The 20,047-nt window shown below is 43.4% G+C and overlaps 1 protein-coding gene and 1 long non-coding RNA gene across 2 annotated transcripts in view; one reads left to right on the top strand and one right to left on the bottom strand.

The window, feature by feature from the left end:
• Positions 1-20,047, bottom strand: part of LOC148479053 (uncharacterized) — a 150,542-nt gene that overhangs the window by 29,689 nt on the left and 100,806 nt on the right. The gene's annotated exons all lie outside the window — the stretch shown is intronic.
• The window catches only part of LOC148479054 (protein kinase C delta type-like), a 77,729-nt gene continuing 66,186 nt past the window's right edge, over positions 8,505-20,047 (top strand). Inside the window, exon 1 of the mRNA XM_088455023.1 lies at positions 8,505-8,907. Within this exon, the coding sequence (XP_088311149.1) occupies positions 8,505-8,907 (403 nt within the window). The remainder of the gene's footprint in view (positions 8,908-20,047) is intronic.

The following is a 20,047-nucleotide window of genomic DNA, read 5'->3' as shown; positions in this document are numbered from 1 at the left end:
ACCAGAAGACCTGGATAATTTTTGTGACGCTCTCTCTATTTCAATACCTCCTCTCCAAGATTGGTTCCACCTGTTCTCACGTCTAGATCCACCCGTCTCACCTGTTGCAAAAGTTCCTTGGGCAACGGTGAGGGGACAGAGACATAATTCGACTTCTCCACGATTTGAGAGGACGGCCTCTGGCACCTGATCATCTAAGATATTTAAATGTGATGATCTTTTTGCTTCTTTGTTGAGCTTAGATAGGATGCATGTCCGGAATTGTATCCTTTTGATATTGTTGGGGATCAGCTCGCTCACTGATCATTTGATGATTATAGATTTTTATAATTGTCTTAGCTCTTGCCTGACAGTTTAATGCTTTATACTTGTCGTTTATACGAAAGGAAATAATTTATTTATGCTTTTTGTTCTCACTATACAGCAGATTTTGTAAGGTTGTGTTTGTTCTAGCAAGTTTCCTTCTTCTTTTTTTTTTTTACGAAATTCTTCTAGAATTGCTATATAGTTATGCCTCATACATTTACGATACTAATGTAGATGGTACTGTTATTATTATTATGTAGATGATTTGTTGATATTATCGTTTACAGGATATATGTTAGTTCTTTATTCCCGGGGGGGGTGGTTTCTAGCTGCCTTACCCCAGTTGGGTCGTTCCGCATTTTTTGACCTTGGAGCATGGGCCGACTATCGTCTCCTGCCTGCTCCAATAGCGGAAATTTTTTCTCATGGATATATTTTCCTGTTTATTCTAATAAGACTATTTTCAGTTTTTTCTTATTATTTAATTTATTTTTTCTTTATTATTTTTGTTTTTATTTTTTGTTTTTATTTTTTCCCTTTCTAGTCGCTATACCTCTGCTGCCCATGTACACCTTTATAAGATTCATATAATGCCTTACTCTCTATATATGATTACCCTTTCCCACAGTCACTGCCATGGCCCCTCTTAAGTCAGAAAATATAATATTATGTTCCTTTAATGTTAAAGGTCTTAATATTCCTGAGAAACGTTCCACATTACTACGAGAACTTCACCTAGAGAGGGTAGATGTGGCTTTTGTGCAAGAAACCCACTTTAAGCAGCTGGTTGCTCCTAAGCTTGGGAATTATTATTACCCTCATGTGTTTTGCAGTAATAACTCTCAGAGTAAGTCCCTGGGAGTGGCTATACTCCTTTCTCGTAAGCTCGCCGTTACAGATATATCTCATCATATCCTCGTGGAAGGCAGATGTCAGATATTGAAATGTAAGATATATAATCAAGTATACACTATTGTAAATGTTTATTCTCCGAGTCAGAAACAGAGGCAATTTTTTAATAAGGTCTTAAAACTTTTGGAACCATTGAGAGAGGGGTGTGTAATAATAGGTGGAGATTTTAACTGGTCCTTAGATCCTGTGTTAGACTGTTCTTTGGGATCGCCCCGAGTCTCCTTGCGGGACCATCGTAGAGTACGTCAACTCTTTTCTGAGTACCAATTGATAGATTTATGGAGGACTCAACATCCAACGGTTAGGGATTATACGTTTTACTCGAACCCGCACTATGTATATTCACGTATTGATTACTTTCTTGTAGACCATAGAAACCTTCAATATTTCCCCATAGTCAAATAGGTCATATTACTTGGTCTGACCATGCCCCAATCTTTGCAAATATATGTTATCCCAACTCGATGCCCAGACCGTGGACATGGCGCTTTAATGAGATTTTGCTTAGTGATCCTCGTACTAAAAATTACCTTCTCAAAGCCATTACTGAGTATATCGATATTAATGACGCTCCAGATGTGTCTAAGATAACGGTGTGGGAGGCACACAAATGTGTGATTAGAGGACACTATATCCAGTTAGGCTCTAGATTAAAAAGGGAGAGGATGGCTCAAAGGCAACAACTTCTAGCCCGTATTAAATCCCTGGAGACATCCCATAAATCTTCTTTAGATGAAAATACATTGAGAGAACTTACTGAAGCAAGACAGGCTCTTAATAAGCTTCTTCACGATAAAACTAAATTGGATTTGCAGAAATGCAGGCACAAATTTTATCAATGGGGTAACAAGCCTGGCAAAATGCTTGCTAGAGCTTTAAAAACTCAGAGGCTAAAATCTTACGTTTCTAATGTTCGGGATTCAGGGGGGAATGTTGTCCACACCTTTCCTCAGATTGCAGCTGCCTTTCAAAATTACTACATGAAACTTTATAATTTACGTAAGGAACAATCACCTACCCATTCATTAACGCATCAGGAAGTGATCAGAAATTACCTCTCCTCGGTTGATTTCCCACAACTCGATGAGAGTGATCTGACCTCTCTCGATCGCCCCTTTACTTACGAGGAACTAGATCTTGCTTTGTCAAATACTCCACTTGGGAAAAGCCCTGGCCCTGATGGTTTTCCTGTAAGTTATTATAAGTCGTTTAGATCTATGTTGTTACCACTTTTTTTGAAGGCCTGTAATGAAGTTTCAGATGGGCTGGGTTTCTCTCCTCAGACACTTGAAGCACATATTTCAATAATCCCCAAAGAGGGGAAGGATCCTGCCCAATGTGCAAGCTATAGACCTATTTCTTTATTAAATAATGATTTCAAATTGTATGCTAAAATGCTGGCAAATAGGTTGAGTTCTCTTCTCCCTGGCTTGATACACGAGGACCAAGTGGGATTTGTTCGAGGTAGAGAGGCTAAGGACAATACTTCTAAAATTATTGATATAATTCATTTTGTTAAAGGAACTAAGTCCCCTGTTGTCCTTCTCTCAACGGATGCAGATAAGGCCTTCGACAGGATTGATTGGCGGTTCATGGAAGGTCTTCTCCGATATATGGGGTTAGGCTCTCACTGTCTTCATCGTATTTTAGCCCTTTATAAATTTCCCATGGCCAGAGTACGGGTTAATGGGGCCTTTTCAGAGCCTTTTGCGATTAATAATGGTACACGTCAAGGATGCCCACTGTCTCCTCTTATATTTGTACTCTGCATGGAGGCATTGGCGAGGGCTATCCGGTGTAACGGGGATATTAAAGGTGTGCAGATTGGAGACCATGAGTATAAATTGGCACTATTTGCTGATGATCTCCTTGCTACCATCTCTTTGCCGGTGACCTCTCTCCTTGCCCTCATGCATGAGTTTGATAGGTTCAGTGGGATCTCTAATTTTAAAATCAATTTTTCCAAATCTGTTGCCATGAATGTATCAGCCTCTGACAGTACTGTGACAAGCCTTAGAAGTGCTTTTCCCTTTGTTTGGACTTCTTCTAGTCTTAAATATTTGGGTGTTCTTCTATCCCCTTCAAATAATAATTTGTACCAATTAAATTTTCCCCCTCTTATTCAACAATTTAAGACAGATTTCCAGAGATGGTCTCTACTGAAGCTATCCAAGTTGGGTAAAATCAATACGGTCAAGATGTCTATTTTACCTAAAGTCTTATATCTGATGCAAGTGTTGCCTATTACCATACCAGTTTCCTTTTTTAGGGAATTACAAAGCTTAGTGGACCATTTTGTTTGGGGCTCAGGTAGATCCAGACTATCACAGGCTGTATTAACGCAAAGTCGTTTGAAAGGTGGTCTGCAATTACCCCACTTTCTTACTTATTACTATGCAGTCCACTTGTCTAGGATTGTTGAAATGTCTAGACTATCTGCAGTCAAACAATGGACATGTATAGTAGGTCACACAGTAGGTAAACCACCCCATGTCCTTCCTTGGATTGTTAAATGTCCGTCTTTATCTCACCCGACACTAGGCCGCACCCTCCACTGTTGGAACAAATTTAGAAGCTCCCCCTCGTTTAGCCCAGGCGCTTCATTACCTACTCCACTGGTGGATAACCCAGATTTCCCCCCAGGTCTCATGGCGTCTAATTTATCTGATTGATCCACAAAGGGTATTACATGTATATCCCACCTAGTTGCACCTAGTGGATTGCGATCCTTTACAGATCTCCGGCAAATATATAATCTCCCATCCCGTTCATTCTGGGTATATCTCCAATTAAGACACTATGTTAACTCTCTTAAGGCTAGTGATCCTCGCTGGACTCCAACTAAGTTTGAAGTTTTATGTATGGCAGTAGATCCACCAAGACACCTTATTTCTTCCTTATATCGAATGTGTCTTGAGTACTCTAACCCATCCTTACCTTCTTATGTCTCTGCTTGGCATAGTGAACTAGGAAGGGAACTAACTGAGGATCAGTGGTCACAAATATTTGATTTTACTTTTGCTAGTTCCTCATCACTCCAAGTTCTAGAAACCCAATATAAGATTTTGGCTAGATGGTATAGGTGCCCTGTTCACATTCATCGGATGTTTCCAAATTTATCTGATTTATGCTGGCGTTGTCAACAGGCTGTGGGCACCTCTTTTCATATTTGGTGGCAATGCCCAGTGTTAGCTGACTTCTGGAGGAAGGTTCGACACTTATCGGAATTGATCACTGGTCTTTCTTTATCTGATAAACCTGAATTTTGGTTGCTAAATTTGTCTGACCTTCCATTATCTATATATAAAAAATCCATGTTGCGTCATCTGATGAATGCTGCGAGGGCTACTGTACCATGTTATTGGAGGTCTTCGACTTGTCCTCCCATATCTCGATGGTTCCAAAGAATAGACCAGTATATGTATATGGAAGACCTCTCATTATCTAAACCAGCTCCCCTGAGATTTGCAGACACTTGGCATTGCTGGCTGAGTTTTAAAGAGACTACTGAGTACAAAGTACAATACTTAAATGCCTCTTAGGATATAGCGACATCCTCTTTTAATTTTCCCCATTCTTTTGCTACCTTTATATAATATTTTCTTTCTTAATTTTTATGTATTTTATTTTCTTAGTTATTTTGATTTCTAATATTATATTTACTTTTATTTTATTTTACTTAGTAATATCTGACAGCACGTACAGAACCATGCGATCTGAGACTTACTCTTTCTTGTTCTTTCATTTCATGCCTCATGATTATATTTGTCCATTGAATTCATATTGTTATTTGAATTTATTTGATGTTTCTGTAGGCCATTGCGGCCATATCTGTACCGTGCTGTTTTCGTTTGCAATAAAAACAGATTACATAAAAAAAATAAAAAAAAACTTCAATATTTAAATATTTGGATTTAAAATATCTTAATAAAATTACATATAGAAAAAAAGCTTTATTTAAGCAAATCATTTCTTCATTCACTGTCTCTTGTTATCCCCATCCTGAAATGGAAATAATGAAATGAGCATTTTTTGCTATTAAGGGATGGGGGGCCCCAAAAACATGAGTGTTCTGGGCCCCAAGATTTCTTTTGCCAGGCCCTCCTGCCTATATGGGAGTCTCTTACTAGCAGAGGGTACTATATAGGGTTATATATTCATATGAGTCAGTTGAATATATTTTAATATTAATAATTATGGGAGCCTCCTACTAAGAATGACGCTTCCATTTATTATATATTTATTATGTTATCTGGGTGTGGGGGCACCTGAAGTCTGAGGAGGGTCCTGGGTGACACAGCCGCTAGCTGCAGTACAACCATGTCACTAATATGGTCACATTGCTGGCCCTGCTTGTTGTGTCTCAGGCTGTCATCTGTGACTCACGGAGCACAGCCACAGCTACACACAAGCAGTCTCCCCTGTAATACGGCCGCCAGTATCACAGCCTGTTCTGTTACTAACTTATAGTCTACATGGCTTCTGTCACTCTGCAGTAACAGAAAGATGTAGTAAGATCCGACAGGTGGATCACGGCTATATCAACCACTTGACCACCAGGGCGCTTACTGCAGAGAAGGCAGCCCAGGACTCTAGGTGATGGTGCGGCCTGGGGGGCACCTGGCCTCCTGCCCCCGCCCCTGCTTCTGTGTAATTATCACCTGAAAAAGTCATTTTTCAGTATTTTATGGCAATTTTTTTTTTATTGAAACAAAACTCTTAAGGACCTAAATTGCAATAGCTTAGCTCATCACTAGTAGGAATATATCAGTTGTACTAGTAATATTACATCCAGCTAAGGGCTGTATTCAATTTGAGCCGAGCCGCAATACTTTTTCGCGGCCCGGACTTTCCGCCTACTCTGCCTGTTTTGTAGGCGGAAAAGTATCGCGTGCCTGCTTTACCCCGTATTCAATTTGAAAGCACGCGAAAACGGGACCCGGCGAAACTTAAACAGGTGGAAAGTGCTGTCAGATTTGGGGAAATCAGCCTGACACCCCCCAAAAGATGCACTGACATGGGGGTTCCCTATGGTACCCCCCGATTTGGCTTGCTGAAGGTATTTGGTGTTTTTAAACGGGCTTAATAGCTGCTAAATTGTATTTTTCTATACGTGATGCAGAAGAGTATTCAGGAATATTTTTTCCAGAAAATAAGTTATCCCATCAAATTTGGGGTACTTGAAAATGGGGGTTAGCATATTTATAAGTTGCTAAAGTGAAGTTGAAAAAATCATGAAAAAACCACCTGCCGCAAGAGCATGCAATCAAAAAAACACTTGGGGCATACTTGGGGTCCCCCCAGAGTCAAGTTCGCTAGTTTTCAACTTTGTCCCCCAACATTTTTATTTTTTGCCCCCAAAATGAAAGTGATTTTTTTTTTAGGTGTCCTTAAGTGTTTTTAAAAAAAATGTTGACACAGATTACCTTTGGGGGACTGTCTGAAGACTGCACGGGGGTTCCCGCAATATTGCACCCCAAAACCCCAATTCTGCACCTTTTTCCGCCTCCCATTCATAGGCGAAACTTTTCTGCCTATTACATTGCATTTACTTTCCGCCTAGGTGGAAAGTCTTTCAAATTGAATACGGGGTAAAAGCCAAACAGGCAAAAATTACGTCATCGGCGAAAAAGTATCGCGGATCCGGACTTTTCGCCTCAAATTGAATACAGGCCCAAGTTAAGACCATGATATCCCTGGCTTATAAAAGGTATAGAGAGACCATGAGACTGGATACAGTATGCAAATTGTAAGACACAGTGTAGGACAATGAGGAAAGTGCCAAATTGTATCCCAGTAGGAATAATAGTATGTATGAGAAGTGACACGTCCATGGCTGACTACTGCACCTGTGTGTTTTGTGTTTATCTTGTCAATAACTATTTGGTACAGGCTGTCTCACATATCCAAAATGCTTGGGACCAGGGGTATTTTGGATATCGGAATATTCCGTATTTTGGAATAATTGCACACCATAATGAAATATCTTGGGAATGGGACCCAAATCTATACACAGAAAGCATTTATGATTTATATACACCGTATACACACAGCCTGCAGGTCATTTTATACAATATGTTCAATAATTTTGAGGCTCAAACAAAGTTTGTGTACATACATGAAATGTATATGTTTCATATACACCGTATACACACAGCCTAAAGGTAATTTTATACAATATTTTTAACAATGTTGTGCTTTAAACAAAGTTTGTGTACATTGATCCATCAAAAAACAAAGTTTTTACTATCTCAGTCATACAAAAAAAAATCTGCATTTCGGAATATTTGGATATGGGAGACTCAACCTGTATTGCTATAAACTGTGAGCCCATGTGATAGGGAATACAGATTGTAAGCCAAACCTGCCGACATTGGAGTTTTCTTACCCAGGAGAAGCCTGGGGAGGAGAAGCAGGTGGGAGGAGTTGGGGATGGGTCGCATCATTAAGCCCCGCCCCCTCGCTGCAATTTGCCGTGAACGGGGCATATTTAAAGAACACATCATAAGGTCATTAGGGCACGCCCCCTACTTGCTGACCCGCCGGTCTGCAAGAAAAATCTCCTTATTCTGCCCACTTCACTATGAAGTGGGAAGAATGTGGGAGAAGTGGCTACTCTTCCAGGGGTGCGGGGGGTTACCTGAAAAATCGGGAGCCTCTTGCGACTTCCGGGAGGGTAGGCATGTATGTTGTAAGATCCACTGGGGCAGGGATTAATGTCCATGTTTTTATTAGACAAGGACTGCCAGGGACTAATGTCAGTAACTGAAATGTTCTCTGGGAAGCACGGGCTAATATGTGTGTGCACTACATAAATAACTGGTAATACAGAATATATAAATAATACATTATAATTTTTTTTTAATAAAATAGTGACAAACATAATTCAATATGCACCTTAATATAGATACATTTTAATCAGATCAATCCACATTGATAAAAATGACTCCCACCCCATAATTTAGGAAAACCCTATTTAATCCAGTGATAATCTCACACATGCCTCCCTATTCATGTTACATGCATATAGGCTCGCCCAGCATACACCATGTATGTAGCACAGGGATATGGGCAGGTAACTGCCACTGATGGCACATGCCACTTTTCAAAGCTGCAGCTGGTGTCAGGGCAGTTTACTTTCAAACCACTGGTGGAAGAGCGACCGTTGGAAGCCAGGGATGAAGAAGGCCACCATGGAGAGGAGCATCAATTCCAGCAAGAAGGGGAAGAAGAGGTGCAGGAAGATATCATCAAGCTCAGAGGAGTTAAGCAACAACGGACGTGACATGAAGAGGAGCATCATTTCCATCTCCTCCTCCGAGGAAGAGGTGAAGGTCTCCATCAAGAAGGGGAAGAAGAGATGGAGGAAACTATTATCCAGCTCAGAGGAGTTGAACCATACTGGACATGACAGCAAGAGGAGGATCCTATCTGACTCCTCCTCCGAGGAAGAGGTGAATGTCTCCATCAAGAAGGGGAAGAAGAGATGGAGGAAGCTATCGTCCAGCGCAGAGGAGAGCAAGAACGGACATTACAGCAAGAGGAGGATTATTTCTAACCCCTCCGAGGAAGAGGTGAAGGTCTCCATCAAGAGACAGAAGAGATGCAGGCACTTGTCATCTTGCCCAGAGGAGAAGCCTGGAGATAAGAAGAAGAGCAAAGAACATCACGTAGATGCAGAGAGACAGGGTAAGGGAGACTCATACATACAAACTGTTATCATACAAACACCATGAATGACATTTTGTAGGCTGTGCTATAGTAGACAAGTGCTGAGGCCTCTATATCTATACCATTATTTGAAAATACATTTACATGTATTTATTTACATCATGCTGTTTCTTGCATCAAAATCTAATTTAGTGGTATTTGTCTTAATAGTAAATCCAAGAATGCTTATATATGACAATGTTTGTACTTATTACAGTAATAGGGGGTTGCACTATATCTGGGCTGAAATATTGTGCCCCATGGACTACAACCAAACTATTAAATATTGTGGAGAAATGTAACAAATCTTGGAGAGAGATAAAGGGGAGAGAGATAAAGTACCAACTAATCAACTCCTAACTTTATTTTTTCAAACACAGTCTGTAAAGTGACAGTTAGGAGCTGATTGGTTGGTACTTTATCTTTCTCCACTTTATCTCTCTCCAAGGTTTGATACATCTCCCCCAAGAGTATTGGTAATGTGTAAAGCACCATTTACACCACATGTATTACTGTGCAATTAAATGCGATGTACTCCAGGGTGCGAGTCATCATGACAACGGCTGCACTTGACGGCATCCCGAATTCGCATTAAGTGCTCACAGCCTCGTAGGGCTCCAAGCAAAATTATGTGAATCCAGGCTCAGAGCAGGCCGCGAGGGGTGCGAAATGCCGTGCCATTGCTGGTGTTTTAACGCCATGGCAACAGCGACATGCACCCTTCGCAGTCTTTTGAATTGACCCCTTAGTGTGTGGGTGATGTAATTGGATGTGTAGAGGCTAATGGGGAGCTACCAATGACAAGGCGGCTTCAGTCACTTGCAGTGTGGGTACTGGTAGTAACTGGATGTACTGATTAATGTGAATTAGAAGTAAAGATTATGGGCTAAGTGTAATAGCCTGTGGGTTGCAGGCAGCTGCAAGATTTTGGTGACTTACCCGCTAGAGTTAAAGCAGCAATAATTAGACATTATTCCCGCTTTAAATCTAAAAGCTAAATTGATATCTGTAAATAAAGCTTAATATTAACATTAGTGTCCAGTCATTTAGTAGTCATTATATCTATTGTAATTGTGATGATCACTATCTGTGAGTATGAAACCCATACACATATTTACATACATATTTGTAAAATACAGGATATAGAGACGCCACCTTAATCCTTATTGTGTTCACCTATAAAGCAGACGTCTGATGCAAGATTAAACAAACAAATAAAAATACTTTTTTAACTTCATTTTGCTATCCCCAGAACATGTGGCCCATTACATCTGGGAAATTAGAAGAATTACACTGTACTTTAGGGTCAAAAATGATTTGTGCAGCTCCGTTCCAATTTCCTGCCATACCAATCATGTCTCTTACATTATTTGTCAATAATCAATACCATGATTTACTAATGATCTCAGACTCCACCCAACCATATGATAAATCCTCTGACCACATAACGTACTCTGCCAGTAATTATCTGTTACACCTTCTCCCCATCTGAAGATGGAATTACTCAACTGGACCAAGCAGAGCTGGATTGAGGCTTTGAGGGGCCCGGAACTTAAGGCTGGGGGTCACTAAAGACCAATATTTGAGATACAAAGTTTTGGTCATTGGGCTTGTTTCAGAATTGTACGTCTGGAGGCTGAAAACTCTCACTGCCGGCATCCCAGCTCAGAGTGGTGCATCCAAAGACACAGCATCAAATCACCATCTAACAGCCACGGGCCATCTTATACCCCTTTCACTTTGGAATCTCAGACTGGCAGCATGACCCGGCTTATTGCAGGGTCAATTATGTCACTGGCGTCATGTGAGATCATCTCCAAGCGCCAGCTCTTCCTATGCTGCTAACGGGTCCCAAGTCACATCGACCCAGGTTATCCGTTCACACTGCACTGCGAGCCGGGATGAACCCGTGTTCAATCCTGCTCGTTACCCAGGTTGACATGCCGGGTCACTTGACCCAGGTTATTTCAACTGGGTCCTTCCACACTGCACAATAACCCGGGTTATTGCTTGCAGTGTGAAAGGGGTATAAGTAGCCTAAGTTTACTAACAATGGCCTATGGAACGCCTCTGCTGGGGCCAGGAAATCCGCATCAGAAGATGGAGATCCTGGCCTTGTTATGCCTACAAAATGGGGGCAACATGTCCCCATTTTGTAAATCAATCACTGTCACCACCCCCACCCCCAAATGGCCACAGCATGTCAATCATGCTGCAGCTTAGGGGATACTGCAAGCGATCTCATGGACACTTATCAGAAAATGAGCCGTACAGATCCTCTGCATGCGCCGATCACCCATCATCGAAGCTGTAAGCAAATGATCAGGTTTGTGTACAACTCTGAATCAGGCTCATAGTGTGTGAGCCTTCTGCATGCAAATAAATGGGGACATGGCCATACATCACACACCCATTTTTCTTCACACTGGGGGCGTACACATTGCTTCCACAGCTGCTGGGCTGCCCCCTATGCTCATGTGCACAGCAGGTCCCAGCAACATTGTGATGGTTGGGAGGACATGTATACATATATAGTCATACACATATACACATACAGATATACTGTCACACCCATCATATACACATACATACAGTCACACACATATACACTTACAGATATACTGTCACACACATCAAATACACATCAGACTTGCCTACCCTCCCGCATTCCGCTGGGGGCCTCCCTCTATAAGCTGGGAGCTCCCGCTACCCCGGAAAGTATAGAGAATCCCCCGGTATTTCCCACTGACCTGTCAAAGCACCGCACTACGCATGCGCGAGTCGGATATGAAAGGGGAGGGGCCAGGCTTGAGGACATCACGACAAGCAACGTCATTTACAGTAATGTAATATGATAGGCCGGCTACCACGGAGTTGTGAGTAACGTTGGCCGCCTAGGTGTCACTGCCTCCCGAGTCTGTCTGATCTCTGACTGCAGGGAGCGGGACTGGCGGCGGCTGCAGCGTCCTCTCCTCCTCCCCGGCTGCTGTCCCAAGTCTGCTCACCTCGTTAGTAAAAAAAATATAAGTAGAGGGTGAGCTGTGCAGGAAGGCATCTTCCCCCGGGCCGGCCCGGCCGGTACACTGTAAAGGATTTGGATCCGCGGCCGCGATGGCAGAAGCCAAGTAACATTGTCTGCAGCCTCATTGGTGGATGGAGCTGGCCATCCACCAATCACAGTGATAGGAGTATCTGAACACTGATTGGTGGATGGCTGGAGTATCTGAACGCTGATTGGTGGATGGCTGGTGGAAGGCTGCAAACGGCCATGCAGACTTTGAGAGAGAGCCGGAGATAGGAGGGACAACAGCAGCAGGAGACTGGTGAGTATTGGACTTCCCCCATTGATTTGAGGTCTTATTTTTAAAATGCATTTTCTTTTATCAGATTTAAGGCAGTTAGTAAATGATTTTTATTGAAGGTGAAGGGGGAGGGGGGCAGGGAAGGGAAGAACAGTTTTGGGCTTGCTATTAAGGGAGAAGGGGGGGTTGCCAGGTATGAGGGGGGTTACTTCTGGAACATGCTATTAAGGGAGAAGGGGGGGGGGGTTGTCAGGTATGGGGTTTGTCACTTCTGGAACATGCTATTAATTGAGGGAGAATGGGGGGTTGTCAGGTATGAGGGGGGGTCACTTCTGGAACATTCTGTTAATTGAGGGAGAAGGGGGGGTTGTCAGGTATGAGGGGGGTTGTCACTTCTGGAACATGCTATTAATTGAGGGAGAAGGGGGGGTTGTCAGGTATGAGGGGGGGTCACTTCTGGAACATTCTGTTAATTGAGGGAGAAGGGGGGTTGTCACTTCTGGAACATGCTGTTAATTGAGGGAGAAGAGGGGGGTTGTCATGTATGAAGGGGGCCACTTCTAAAATATGTTATTAATTAAGGGGGATAGGTTGTTAGGTCTGGGGGGCAGTTCTGGGATGTGATTTTAATTGAGGGAGTTGTCATGTTTGAGACTGATTATAGAGTACATTGAGAAAGGCCGGGAAGATAATCAGGACTGGGGTATGTTTCCAATTGAGGGAGGGGGTTTGTCAAGTGTGGGGTACCATATGATCATAATTGAGAGAGGCTGATGTGGGGTCTGATTTTAAGCTATGGCGGAAGGGTGTATCAGATCTGTGAAATAATTTTTAATGAGGAGGGGAGGGGGCGTTTCTCAGACTTGAGATTACCACTTGCAGTGATTTAGGGTGGCTTCCATTTTCTAGAACCCCTTTTTCATATCTATTCTGCTGACTTTGGTTATGTATACAGTACACCCGAGTTCCTGGTAGTATAGACTGCAGGACAAATGGCAATCCAACCACTATCTAAAATCTCCCTGAAATTAGTTTTCAAAAGTAGGCAAGTATGATACACATACATACAGTCACACACATATACACTTACAGATATACTGTCACACACATCATATACACATACATACAGTCACACACATATACACATACAGATATACTGTCACACACATCATATACACATACATACAGTCACTCACAAATACACTTACAGATATACTGTCACACACATCATATACACATACATACAGTCACTCACATATACACTTACAGATATACTGTCACACACATCATATACACATACATACAGTCACACACATATACACATACAGATATACTGTCACACACATCATATACACATACATACAGTCACTCACATATACACTTACAGATATACTGTCACACACATCATATACACATACATACAGTCACACACATATACACTTACAGATATACTTTCACACACATCATATACACATACATATAGTCACACACATATACACATACAGATATACAGTCACACACATCATATACACATACATACAGTCACACACATATACACATACATAGTCACTCACATATACACATACAGATATACTGTCACACACATCATATACACATACATATAGTCACACATATATACACTTACAGATATACTGTCACACACATCATATACACATACATACAGTCACACACATATACACATACAGATATACTGTCATACACATACATACAGTCACTCACATATACACTTACAGATATACTGTCACACACATCATATACACATACATACAGTCACTCACATATACACATACAGATATACTGTCACACACATATACACATACATACAGTCACTCACATATACACATACAGATATACTGTCACACACATCATATACACATACATACAGTCACACACATATACACATACAGATATACTGTCACACACATCATATACACATACATACAGTCACACACATATACATATATACTGTCACACACCTACATATGTAGTTACACGTACAGGGGTAGATTTACTAAGCCTTGGAGAGAGATAAAGTGGAGAGAGATAAAATACCAACCAATCAGCTCCTGTCATTTTATAGGCAATGTTTGAAAAATGACAGTTAAGAGCTGATTGGTTGGCACTTTGGGCCTGATTCACTATGGATCGCTATAGCTGCACGCAGATCTGCTGCGAAAATTTGCTAATGTTTGCAATCGCAAAGCCAACATAGAGGCACCTACTACCGCTATCTCACCTTTGTAATACCTTGCAGACCTGCGTATACATCGGTACCATCAAGTAACATTGGACCCTCATGCAGAATTACAGCTACTCGGTCCTTACTCAGAAATTTTAGATGTCATCACACGTACTCAAGCTGCGTATGCCGTCTGGAGTGGCTTATTTATGCACGCCTTGGAAATGGCATTCAAATAGACAGACAGGTCTGTGGTTCTCCAACCACTCCCCCGTCAGCACCCCCAAACGCTGATGTCCTGTCCCTCTGTCTGCGATGGCTTTATATCTGTATAAGTGATCACAGTACGATCGTAATGCTAATTCATGCACGTGCACTGCAGTGCATACAAGTGACTCAAGTCCTTTATCTCTCTCCAAAGCTAAGTACTACATCTGCCCCTTATACACATACATACACACTGTCACACATACATACATGTAGTCAGAAACTTATACACACACATATATATCATACTGGTACACAAAGTCATACACATACATTCATTCATTTACACACATACAGATAATCACACACTTAGGGCGGGATGTACTAAGCATTGCATTAGCAATGCGGTACATCCCGCCTGTCTTCGTGTACACACTGCAGTTCATTACCGTGGTATGTACCTAGAATATCGCAAAGGACAGCTACCCCGATAAGAGCTGTCCTTTGCTATGCTGCCCGGCAGAGGGATTTCCGAGTTTAATACCCAGAAGTGCCTCAGGCGTCCTTCTACGCATGCCCAGACGGCCGCGGGGGCTCATGGGAGAGATCCGATCAGATCCCTCCCAACTAGGAGTGTCCTGAAAAGAAGCCCATAGGCTTCCATTGGGTAATGACACCTAAAGGTGGCGTTACCCATCGGGTTGATGCTTGCCGGTGCTTTGTACATATGGAGAATGCGGTAAAAACCCTGAAAACTGCATTTTCTGGGGTTTTACAGCATTATCCTATTTAGTAAATCTTGGCCTTATTCATATATACATATAGATAGTGTTCCTCCTCCTCCCTCTTACCTTACATCATCACTTGGCACACTGGACCTCATTCAGAGCCGCTCGCAAAATGTGAGCACTCGCTCTGAATGAGGGCGGCCGCTTCTATGTTCAAAGCCGGCCTCCTGGCCGTTCGCTATTCTGTGGGTGACCACCCATAGCTTTAGCGAGTGGCCAGGTTGATGGTCGCGATGGTCAAGACCATCGTGACCATCGGGGCTTGTGACGAGACCGTTGTGGTAGGGTCTCGTCTGCTGCAAGCCCCAGTGAGCTTTCAGCTCTAATAGAGCCGGAAGCTCACCACTGACATCATGAGTGATGTCAGTGGGGCCGCCCCCAAACGGCAGGCGTTCCGTCAGGAATGCCTCCATTTGGCCAGCCACCCCCCACCCTGCCTACAAAACAGTGCGAGCTGTCGATCACCATCGACAGCCGCCACTTTTGTAGTGAGCCCTGGAGCGAGAGAATCGACCCGCTTGAAAGCTAATAGGTGCTTGCGAGCGGGTCTGAATGAGACCCACTGTCTGTATCTGCTCCTGCTGCCTCTCCTCCCCTCCCCTCCTCTCCCCCATGCTGCTTCTACCACTGACTATCTGTATAGTGCCATGTAGCCCCGTCCCCCTGCTCAGTCCCCCCCTCCCCTCCTCTCCCCCATGCTGCTGCTAGCACTGACTGGTTGTATAGTGCCATGAAGCCCCGTCCCCCTGCTCAGTCCCCCCCTCCCCTCCTTTCCCCCATGCTGCTGCTAGCACTGACTGGCTGTATAGTGCCATGCAGCCCCATCCCCTGCTCAGACCCCCCCCTCCCCTCATCTCCCCCATGCTGCTGCTAGCACTGACTGGCTGTATAGTGCCATGTAACCCCGTCCCCCTACTCAGGCCCCCCCCTCCCCTCCTCTCCCCCATGCTGCTGCTAGCACTGACTGGTTGTATAGTGCAACGTAGCCCCGTCCCCCTGCTCAGTCCCCCCCCTCCCCTCATCTCCCCCATGCTGCTGCTAGCACGGACTGGCTGTATAGTGCCATGTAGCCCCGTCCCCCTGCTCAGTCCCCCCCTCCCCTCATCTCCCCCATTCTGCTGCTAGCACTGACTGGCTGTATAGTGCCATGTAACCCCGTCCCCCTGCTCAGTCTCCACCCTCCTCATTTTCAACTTCTAGTTGTGGTGCTCTTTTGCACTGAAGCTGTAATCAAAGTTGGGGGGCGCCCTGAGACAGGAGGGCAGAGGGAAACTTTAAACTGGATCTGGGGCCAAGATACGATTTGTGGAGCTTGTTAGCTATATCTCCTTCCAGAGCTTCACACTTGTGTATATGACAACTTCATCAATGCTCGGCAGAAACTGACTCGATTAAGGGAGGGGCGACAGGGGTGGTCGTCCAGGGGCCCCCACACAAAGCGACACCTGTTCCCGGGTTGAGGGTCTCATTCAGACCCACTCACAAGCGGAGCGCTCGCAAGCGGGTCGATGTTGAGGCCCTGCGCACGTGCAGCGTCCGCACTGCGAGTGTGCAAGCCCCGGAGCGAGAGAGAAATTCTCTCACTCTGGGGCTCACTACAAAAGGGGCGGCTGTCAATGGTGATCGACAACTTGCACCGTTTTGTAGGCAGGGTGGGGGGTGGCTGGCCAAACAGAGGCGTTCCCGAAGGAACGCCTGCCATCTGGGGGCGGCACCACTGACATCACTCATGATCATCAACCTGGCCGCTCGCTAAAGCTGTGGGTGGTCACCCACAGCTTAGCGAGCGGCCAGGAGGCCGGCTCATTACAGAGAAACCACCGCCCTCATTCAGAGAGAGCGCTCGCATTTTGCGGATGCAGGGGGGTTTCTGCGTACATAGAAACCCTCCCTGACACACAACATTGGGGGGCGGAGCCAATATGACAAGCCCCGCCCCATATACCCGCAAATCACTGCATTACATTGAGGGGGCGGGGCCTAATGGATCGAGGTGCTCGGTCCTTGTTGCAACCAGGACTGGTCCTGTAGCAGCTGCTGCATTAAGTGAAGGTATGTTTGTGTAATGTTTCGGTTTGTGTGTATGTATGTATGTATGTATGTGATTCTATTCTATATGGATATATGTCATGGTGTATACAGTATGTTATGTGTATACTGTGTATGTGTTAGTGTGTATATGTATATATGTTCTAGTGTCCATGTGTTAATATGTATATATGTATTAGCGTGTGTATACTGTTTATGTGTGAGTGTATGATTTATATATATATATATATATATATATATATAGTATCCAAAGTGTAGCGGCACTCACGGGACTTGTTTAGATCAAGAAATTATAAACTGCTGATAGCAGGCTTGAGTTCCAACGTTTCAGATATTTAATCTTTTTTCAAGGATATAGCACCGTGCTATATCCTTGAAAAAAGATTAAATATCTGAAACGTTGGAATTCAAGCCTGCTATCAGCAGTTTATAATTTCTTGATCTAAACAAGTCCCGTGAGTGCGGCTACACTTTGGATACTATTTGGACACAGATTTGGACTCGTGTGCGTAGAGGGCACCTGGGCAAGTACAAATTTTCATTATGAGTGCCGGATTCAAATGGGTTCTATATATATATATATATATATATATATATATATATATAAATTTATTTTCAGGGCCCCCCCCCTCAAAAAAAATCCTACGTTTGTCCCTGTCTTCATGTGGCGGGGGTAGGCTCTGGGTGGGTCTTTCAGGGAGGGGGGTGGGCTCTGTGTGGTTTGGAGGGGCCCCCACAATTTAGTTGCCCTGGGGCCCCCACAAGCCTTAATTCGGCCCAGATAGTAGCAGTGCTGTCATGTGACCACACATTATAGGCAAATGTAATGCAAACACAAATGTTGCAGACAGTCCTGTTTGTCACAAAAGGAAATATTTAGTTCACATACTTTAGATTTCTGATGCTATTGGATTAACATAGTTGATGAGATTAGAAAAATGTGTGTGTATATACTGTTATTATGAGCAGAATTATATACTATAGGGGCAATTTAATTGTTTTGTGGGCGGCGATAATTAGTGGGCGCCAAGTGTTGCAATTTAATGGTTTTGGGTACCCATTAATTAGACTAGCTGAGGGCTGCATAGGCATGAGGCTATATAAGAGTCCTCAGTTTTTGTGATTGGTCAGTAATAGGGAATTTGTTTGCTAGGCAGTTTTCTGCTTTTTGAGGCCCTTTTTTCATTAGTTGACAGTTAGCCAATTAGAGTTTCAAGGGGCTTGCATAATGAGTTTTTCTATTTAAGGCTAAATTTGAATAGGTTCAGCCTCTTTTTCAGTTGGAAGCCCCTCGCTCCCTACCCAAAACCATGTGTTTGTCCTTTACTAAACAATTTTAAAGCAGTAGGCGGGAAGGCGATACTAACCAGCGGGCACATGTGGCATAAGTGGTTGCTGTGGGGCACTTGCCCCTTTGAAGGACAGGGAGTGTGTCCTACCTATGCGGGGTGGACAATTGGGCGCTTTCTTTGCGGAAGTGTCTGGACTGTGCCATAGTAAGGGGTGGTGAGACTTTCACAGCGCAGGTTACGCATATTGAAAGGGGGGCATCTTAGTCATCCCCAGTTTTTGGTGAGAAGTATTTGGCTAGAGCTGGGTTGTGGTAGCGCCTTCTTTTGCCACCCTTTATTAAAATAAATTCATGCAATTAATAAATACATTAATTTGATTCGAACCAAGCACTTGTTGTCAGTGTCATTATTTTAGAGTTAAGATTAGCATAAAATGGTTTTAATGTTTTTCACAATAAATGAATGGACGCCTTATTGCGGTCATCAGGCCTTATTAGACCAGGTTTAGACATGTAAAACGGATAAACCCGTCTACAGTCCTGGTTAGGGCGCCCAAACTGCTGTTTGGACACTCTAACTACCGGTTTATTGCACATTTTTGCTCGCATCATCCAGAGGGTGCAAGCAGAAATGCTGGCGGCTATAATGCCCATGTGGAGCAACAATTGAATTGCTCCATCTGGTCCCAAAACATATAGCTGACCAAAAAACCCCTAATGGCCGGATTCAATTAGAGGCGGAAAGCCATGATCGGCGAAAAGCGTCCTGGAATTGAATAGGGCGATACTTCGTAAAGTGGCGAAAACCGCACATCGGTGAAAACTTTTTGGCGATCTCGGCTTTTCAACGCTAATTGAATATGGGCCTTAGATTGACTGCAATTGGCACATAGTAGGAAGTAGGATATATGAATGGAAATATTCATGTAACTGGTTGTCTGCTGTAATAAATATGTGAGCTCAATTAGGCACTGCCACGATTATTAACACTTCATATCACGGCAGAATTTTTTTTATTTCAAATGAAAGTAGCCCCACTATGTACTAAACTGAACCCGCAAGGACAGCGGTAGTGATAACCGCTGTCCCTGTGAGTTATTTCCCCAGCATTTTGGAGCAGTCTTTCACATTTGTGAAAAACTCCTCCAGGGGAATCTGACACTGCATTGGAAGATCTCTCTCCTGAGAGTAAAGCCTCCATAGACTTAAAGCGGTTTACACCATCTGAAAATGATGTAAACTAATGGGGCCAAACTCCAAAATGATTTGCCTTTCGGAATTT

Source organism: Taudactylus pleione, unplaced genomic scaffold (genome assembly GCF_031769625.1).
Source record: "Taudactylus pleione unplaced genomic scaffold, aTauple2 ptg000641l, whole genome shotgun sequence".
Lineage (NCBI taxonomy): Eukaryota > Metazoa > Chordata > Amphibia > Anura > Myobatrachidae > Taudactylus > Taudactylus pleione.
The sequence above is the reverse complement of the archived record's forward strand: the minus strand, read 5'-3'. Positions and strand labels throughout refer to the sequence as shown.